At 41.6% G+C, this 8,423-nt stretch overlaps 1 protein-coding gene across 1 annotated transcript in view; it reads left to right on the top strand.

Annotated features, from left to right (window-relative positions):
* Positions 1–8,423, top strand: part of FOXO1 (forkhead box O1) — a 13,405-nt gene that overhangs the window by 1,898 nt on the left and 3,084 nt on the right. Inside the window, 1 exon segment of the mRNA XM_010073541.1 lies at positions 8,333–8,423. This exon segment is cut by the window's right edge and continues 17 nt beyond it. Within this exon segment, the coding sequence (XP_010071843.1) occupies positions 8,333–8,423 (91 nt within the window).

The raw sequence follows: 8,423 nt of genomic DNA, 5'->3' as shown, positions 1-8,423 counted from the left end.
CACCCCTCCCGAACCCTTTTTTTTTTCCTCAGTTCTTGGAAGTTCTCTGTGTCCACAAAGGCCAATGCAAAAAATGAGCCCTATTTTCAGACTATGATGTTTCTCACCTCTGGTTTACACTGAGACTTTGTCTCATTTCTCATCTTCTTGATTCTTATTGGTGAGAATGTGTTTCTGGTGCTCCTTTTAAGACGATCTGGTGGTCTAATTAGTATTGATATATTTAGCATGTATACACAGTTGTACCTCTTCCTTAGAGCTAACGAATGTCAATAATAGGCAGCTTAGTTTTAGAAAGAAAAAAAATGGGGAAGCTTTCTATAAACAGTGCTGTAGTCTTTGTGATGAATTGGGTGTAACCGTGGAGAGTGGCAGAGGTGAAACAGGCTGTCTGTTAAACAGGAAACGAGTGATTAACATTTTTTTGTCCTACTGATCATAATTATTCCTACTGGCTGAAAAAAAATAAACACCCCTTAGTCTCGCTTTACTATAGTCACAGAATAAAATTTTAAGCTATTAGTCATTCTGGCATTGTATGGATGAACTGCTACTTCATTACTCCAAATTTTTATTTATTTATTTTAATAAACTTTGCTTATAATTGTGATTCATGTTCTCCTTGCAATATTGTGCTTGTGCTTTGCATTCAAGCACAGCTTTGCCTCAGACCGTTAATGCTGCTGTGGTGTCTCTGTCCCCTATACAGTTGCATTCCTGGTTGCTGCGTTAGAGCCAGCAGTGAATAATTGTAAGAGCGTTACCTGCCCGTCATGAATCGCGGCAGCCTTCCTCGTGGCTTATTGTATTACAGATAATTTTAATGGTTTTAATTCCTTTGATGAACACATATTAGCAGTGGTGTGTGGTGCTAATCTTGTCTACACTGTCATTTGGTGTGGCATTGGCATATCTGCAGGTGCTCTCTCGCTTACCTGTCTTGAAGAAAGGATATATTTTTCTTGTACATGTGATGGCCTATATCCTGTGGGACTGTTTTGAAAGACAGTAGTTATATCCCTGAGCTCTGATGGTTTACTGATTGAATCCTTTATCAGCTTTTCTGTGATAGCACCTGGGACTGATGTCAGGGCACCCAGGTTGTGCATGCGTCCTCCTGCTTTGCTCTTTCTGCGTTACTGGTGTAATTGCAGCACAGGCTGCTTGCAAAGGCCAGAGGTCTGAGAGCACTTAAAGAGGGAGGAGAAGAGGCCTCAGTTATAAGGGCATCCTGACTTTGAAATGTTCCTCTTCAGTGGGGCCTCAGTGTTGGCCTCCTGTGTCACTAGTGAAGTTGGGAAATGCTTCTTCATCATAAGGTGTATATGTACATGTGCATATATAGAGATATGTTCCATATTTGTGGAAAACAGAAATGTTTATTTACAGCTATGGAACCCTTATATTTATATATTAAAAACTTGTTTTCCATCTGGTGGAATAGGAAGCTTACAGCATCAGTTTTGTAAAGGCAGTATTAGGATTTGTCTGGATCACCAAATACATAGTTATCCCTGCTAGCTTTGATTTTTTTTTTAATCTGTTAGTTATTTCTTCCCTTATTTGATACACTTCTTAACTTTTGTTTTATCCTGAGGATATATGCTTTTTTTTTTTTTTTTTTTTTAATAGCACTGTGGTGTCTTGTTATTGTTGCCTTTCTTTCACCCCTGAAAACTGATAGATTTTAGACAAACCTATGGCCTGTCTTGGCTTCCCAGATGATTTTACCACAGAGGGAGAAAGTTCCATTTGACAAATCCCTTTTAAAAATCTCACAATTTTCATAATCATCTTCGTCTGTTGTTTTTCCTAATCAGTGTCACTTAGTTTTCTTGGCTTTGAAATGCTAGCAAATGTTTATATATTTGGTGTATGCTGTGTTGATATAATATCATGCCTGTATTGTGGTTATAGAAATAAATGTAGTTATAAACCAGAGTATTTGCACTGATGTAGGTGATTGTTAACCTGATTGTGGCTCTGTCTCTCTCTTGGAGGTACAGAAAACATAAGGGTGGTCATAAGAAGTTTTGTTTGAGGTCATCACATGTGGAACAGTATCCATGTGTGTGCTTGCCCTGTGTGTACACTGCTCATAATATACTTTACCTGGTTCATGGTTTCCAGGTGTTGCCGTCTCATTAGAAATGTCCAAACTGCCATTATGGAAAAGTGCTTCAAAGGAGTCTGCCTAGAACGAAGAGGAGGGTATCTGGGGATAGCAATCAGGAATTACTCAAATACCTGTCAGTAGAGTTGCCAGTTCTGAGACGTAAGTATGCATAGCCAGGTCCCTGAAATATCAGTGTCTGGAGCTGTGCATGTATTTTCTGTTACTACATGCCATGTTCCAGAGGAGAAAGTTCCAGTGGTTGTGAAATCCCGTCCAGTCCCTGGTGCCGTGTGTGGCAGCAGGATGCAACCTAGAGGATGGCCAAGCCCATTTGGTGTCCAAAGTTTTTTAGTCTTCTACAGCTATGAGGGAGAAGCATAGGAGAGTATAGATTTGCAGACTTAACTGCAGAATGTGCAGGACTTAGATTAATGCCACTGATGTGTGTTCACAGGAGACGCCCCTCTGTGCAGGAGAGTCATGTATAGTGACCATATAGTGATAACATACAGTCTGTCCCATTCTTGCACATCTATGCATGGAACAAGGGATGCATTGCTGAAATCTTATCAAATGAAAGAGTCTGTGAAAGTATCTCCGTGTTTGGAGATGGTGTTTCATGGGTGGTGGTCTGGGAAAGGCCCTCGCTGTGCCGCCATCTGTAATGAAAACCACAGAGAAACAGTGCAAGGTCCTTCTAGTAAGATTGAAGTGTTTATGCACTTTTTCCAGCTGACACTTCTTAACTGTAAAACAGCACAGAACAAAAATGAAGTCAAACAAAAGCACCCCCTCAAGAACAAAGGACCCAAAAAAGCATGACCTGTTTGTGAGGAAATCCTGCCCTTCCACCTTCATGCAGCTGCAGATGGAAAATTGCCAGCATCTTCTAAATGTGACACTCTGACCTGAGGCTAAGTGACATGCTTTCTGTCCATGCTCTTATCTGACAATGGAGAAGGTTTCTGAGCTGTAATCAAATAATGCTACAACTGGGTGGCAAAGATAGCTATTTCATTAGCATTTGAAGCCTCTGACACTGCAGACAGATAGGTGGTTGGGTTGGTGAACATTGTAGCATCAGGAACACTTTGGAGAGAGAAATGCAGCTAAGGCTGTTTCATGAACAAGTGTGCTATCTATTGACCAAATGCTTTTGAGTGTCCGACACTAGCTCCAAGGCAAACCCAAGCTCCCTGTGCAGCATCTGCATCTGAACTTCTTGTATCTTGTAGTCATTAGCTAAGACAACCAGGATTGCCTTGTACCAGACTGTCGTACCAAAGGAAATTCTGGTACATTGGGAGTTATCAATGGTCTCTTTCCTTCTTAGCCTCCTCTCCCTGCCCCTGCAAACTTGTCAGGGTGGTTAGAAACCACAGCAAAGCAGGTGTGGGCAGTTTAACTATTTCAAGCAGACCTGCCTGTTTCACCAGGCATGGTCTAGCTTAGCTTTGGATAGATGCTGTGTGTGATGCCACAGGTAGGCTCTGCTGCTGCTCTCTGGCTGCTAATGCTGAGGGAACCCTGAGCAAGTGTGCTGGTGAACTTCTGGTCCTTTGCATACTTTCCTAGAAGGTTTTTTTATTACTTCTTTTTAGAGTGGTACTTGTCACTGAGGCTCCAAGAGGAGAGTGATTTGAACATCTGGATCTGCAGGAGAGTCCACATACACAGACTTTGAGGGACAGGTCTGATATCCTCTGTAACAGCATATGGATATCCATATGCTTCCCTTCTCTGCTGCAAAGCTTTTGCTTTGGTGTTGTCTCCACAAAGGGACTCTGCTGGTTCTGATCCTGCTGTAAGCTGTCAGTAGCAGGACACACTAACACAGCTGGCTCGTATGCACAACCACCACTGATCACAGCAGACACCTCTCAACAGTGATGATGTTAGCTGATGGGTCTCTGAACTTCTCTCCTACCAGTCCTCAACCCTGACTTTTTTACGAAATGTGTTCTTATTGCAATATTCTCCAACTATCAGTTAAAACAGATAAATAAGCAATCTACCTTATCTTTTTTTTTTTTTTTTTTTTTTTTTTTAAATTGTGTTTATCTTAGGGGGTCAGGGCAGGAGCAGTCTTGAGTGTCGTATTCTCTGAAAGTTTCTCTCCAGCTTCCAAATCTGTTTCAGATATTGTTTGGAGAGATCTGAGAATTACAGTCAGATGCTGTGCCCCAATCTGTATTTGCAGCCATTTTGGCTGATAGTGCAAGCTGACTAGCAGCATGTGTAGACTGTCCACTTGGATGAGGTGTAGGAAACAGTGGACTGCTGAGATGTCTTCTGAATGAAAAACTGGTAGGCAGTCATTAGGCTGTTACTTTTAATAGAAATGCTTGACCTGAGTATTATGGAAGCAGTCTCGCTTTTATGGCCTCCCACTTTTTTATGGCTGCATCTGCCTCCAGAGGCCAACTCCTTCTGCCTTTGTTGCTTGTTGCTGGTGAATCTCTTTTCTGAGATGCCATGGTGTGCTTTATCACAATGCTACCAGCATATGCACCTAGATAGCAAATCCACTAATTTTTGTAAAATGTATCCACTGTTGCATCCGTTCCTTGCTCTTCCATGGGAGACCATGGGCACTTGTAGGTGCTTTTACAAAGTTTGGGTGTTACAACTCCCTGGACTCACAGATCCACAGTGAGATCCTGCTTGGCGAGGTTTGCAGTGGGGTTAAACAGGAGCTCTGCAGCAGGAGCTCTGCTCTGCTTCCCTCTCCCTTGCATGCTCCGAGGGCCAGGGTGGAGGAAAGATGGCCAGCGTGGTGGTGTGGTCATGCTTTAGTAAGTATAGGCCTACAGTGTTGTCAAGTTTAACAAAGCAACTGTATTTTCAGGGGTTTCTCTTTAGTAAAACACCAAAACAATTTACTAAAAAAATAATGAGATACCCCAACTTTAATTGTTATAGGGGTATGATTTTTTTCAGCAATTAGTTGGGTTAAACTTAAGTTACATGTTTTAATATGAAAGTCTCATGTTTAAATGTAGTATTAGATATCAACAGAGGTACTTGCATCCAGGGATTAAGTGTCTGAGACATTTATTTCTTTGATTGTTTTAAAGCATGAAACACTTTGAGGTTTTTTTGTTGCTTAGAAGAGCAGCGAGCAGGACATTCTCAGAGCAGTGCATTTCAGCTGTAGGAAATGTTGGAAATGCAGCTGAACGATATAAATGTGTAGATTCAAAGGAAAAGTTTTATTGTCTTCATGAGCTTTATTAGATGGTATGTGGTCATCGCATCGCATTTAGCAGATACTGGTTTTGCATATTTTGGCTCTTAAATCGGCGAGTAGTGATAAGCAGTTCCTGGTCCACATGCTGAAGTATGGCATGAAGTCAGTTCACAGACCAAGCAGGAGCGGAGGCTCTCTGCGCTTTATCTCAAAGGTGGAAACTCAGTCCCAGGGAACACCCCACAGGTGGCAGCAGCCCTGCTGCCGTCCTGACAGGTTTTGATAAAATTCCAACACGGGTGCTCTCAGAGCGATCTGGCATGCGTCGCCACTGCGTGGAAAGCCGCCTTAAAACGCGTCTGCTTGCTTTTTGCATCTTTCAGACCAGGTTTTGGAAGGCTTTGCTTCCAAGTCTCACCGAAAGCCATGGCTGAAGGCATCTTGCAGCGTGCCAGGGCCAGCGGTGCCGCCAAGCGCCCTGGCCGCTGACAGCCGCGCCGCTCCTCCGGCTGCCAAGATCCACTGCTGAAACTATACTTTTTTATCAGGTCATGTTTGTGTCTGGCAAAGATTTGTAGACACAACATCATTAACAGCAGTGCATATTTTCACAAGATTTACCTCTTCAACACTTTTTCCAAGTTAGTAAATCATAGCTTCTTTAATGTCCTGCTGGGTGCGTGAAAAACAGGAATTTATGTAACAAGCTCTGGGCCGCAAACCTTTTCCTGTTAGGAAAATTTTTTTTTTCATTGCTGGCAGAGTTAGGAGACAGCTCTGTTACTCAAAGAGCGACCTCAGATGTCCTCAGTACAATAATACCAGATTATAATATTTTTGATGACTAAGGAATAGCAGCGATTTCTTAAATATTTAACACTTGTGTTGCAGAGAAGAGGTAACTGAGCCTTAGCACGGTATTTTCTCTGCCTGATGTTTTGTGTGTTTGATATGCCTATTTTGACAGTAAACACTAGGCCTGAGCCAACTGCGTATGTTTACAAAATACAGTAAAAAAAAAAATGAACGGGTGCAGGAGGTTTTTTAATCAGCAGACTTGCAGAACAACTTTCTTGCGACATTTCAAGAGCTGGACTTGTGTCAGACGGGGATTCGGCTGTGGCCCTTGAGTGAAAACAACAGGCTGCACCGGGCTGGCCTCACAAGGCTTCTTGGTTGGCCCTTTGGGCCCTGGGCAAATCCAAAGATGGATTTTGGGCTTACCCGCCTGACATGTTAGCTGCACCTGGTTAAAATAAAATGTCAAGGCCTTCCCTAACGCCCTATAGCTAGATACAGGATGAGATTTTGATTGCAGGGTTACCTGCAGTGAAGAGATACAGCCCTGTGTTGATTAGTTAATGTGAGAATGGCTTCCTTTCAAAATTGAATAAGGAAATGCTCAAATTGTCGCTGGTGTTTGTTTAACTGGGATACTTCGTGAAATATGGTTCTTTAGAGGGGAAGGAGAGGTTGGAAAGGCTTCTGAGGTTAGGCACGTGGTTTGATTCCTTGCTGTGCTGGTTGACCAGCGAGCTGCCGTGAGGCCATGTTCTGCCATCTGCTGCCGTCAAAGAGTGCCTTGTGCCCCTGTTCGGGAGGAAAAAGGTAGGAAAGCAGGAAAAACAGAACAGGGTTTTTGTAGGTCTGGCAGCCAGTGTTTTGGGATAATTGGCTTACTGGCCTGCTGGTCAAGAGCAGCCTTACTACTGCTTTTTAGAAACAGTCTTTACATTTTTGCTTCCTCGAATTTTTCTTTAGACAACTTGCAAAAAATGACTGTAAATGGAAGGCAGGTACTGCTTCACTGATTTCTCTGCCATTGAGTTCTTATTTCTGTTTTATCCATTTCATGTATTGGTTTGTGCTTCCCTCCTAGTTCTGTATGAATTAACAGTCCTAGTGCAGACCATGGCTCCCCATGTAGACTGTTCTACTGTCCCACTCTCCTACCGACCTCTGTGGCTGTCTATTTCAGCACTCTTTGAACTTGTGGCCTTTTGTTAGCAATTATGTCAAAATATAAGACAGCTTTTCTGTTGATATTATGGTCTTTACATGTGCTCAGCAGAAAATTATGTGAGGAAAAAATGCTTATCTACAGCATGGTTATGCGAAGGGTAGTCTTTTGTTAACAGGACATCTGGGCTTGGATTTTGGATTTTTGAATATTTATTCTTTTTTTTTAAGAACAAAACATGAAACTTTACTTATGGCTGAGGAGATAGTGAAGAGCTTCAGTACCTCTGGTTGGTCTTGGCACAAGATATCTTGTGCCCTCAGGTATTAGAAGAGTCAATTTTGTATAATAAATTGTTGATTTTGAAAGAGAAAGGTGGTTTTAAGACTGAGGTTTTAAATGCAGTTTTGTCGATACTGTTTGCATTCCTTTTTCCCTTATAATTTCTTAGGCAATTTGTGGTGCTTATTTATGAAAAAAAGAAGTTAATCCTCAACTGGTTTTCTATATGTGTTTTCTTACATAACACAAGTAATATAAAACTCACTAATGTTCAGTGGCAATATTCACAGACTGGCATGTTTGCAGGGTTTAGGGATGTGCATGATGAGATGCCATTACAAGGATCATAGAACAGGATCTAGTTTTTATGATCTTTGTGTATAATAATAATAATAATATCTAAATGCAATCAGGTTCAACTTATAGAAATGAAGCTGATAATGAGATCTTCAGTCATCTTCTTGGTCTTCTGATATATTTTGTCTCCTTTAGGAGGAATCTGTATCTCAGAGCAGCTCCTTCAGTATTTTATTTAACTTTTTATAATGTCAGATATGATTGGGCCACATGACAGACAAATTGACATGACAACTCTCTGCAAGCTCATTTCAGCTAGTTCTGAATGGTGAGCTGATAAAAGAAGTTTCTGGACTGGCGTGTTTTCTCATTGCATGATTACCCCACGTTTTCTAACAAAATGAGAGTATGGTTGCAAAGACAAATATTAGTATGCCATAAACCAATCATGTTTGCTCCATTTCTTACACCTTATTTTGTTTTTCAGAATTCAATCCGTCACAACCTGTCTCTGCACAGCAAGTTCATCAGAGTGCAAAATGAGGGAACAGGGAAGAGTTCCTGGTGGATGCTCAATC

Source organism: Pterocles gutturalis, unplaced genomic scaffold, assembly GCF_000699245.1.
Source record: "Pterocles gutturalis isolate BGI_N339 unplaced genomic scaffold, ASM69924v1 scaffold21237, whole genome shotgun sequence".
NCBI classification, from domain to species: domain Eukaryota; kingdom Metazoa; phylum Chordata; class Aves; order Pterocliformes; family Pteroclidae; genus Pterocles; species Pterocles gutturalis.
Note: the sequence above shows the minus strand (reverse complement) of the source record. Positions and strands in the feature narration are given on the sequence as shown.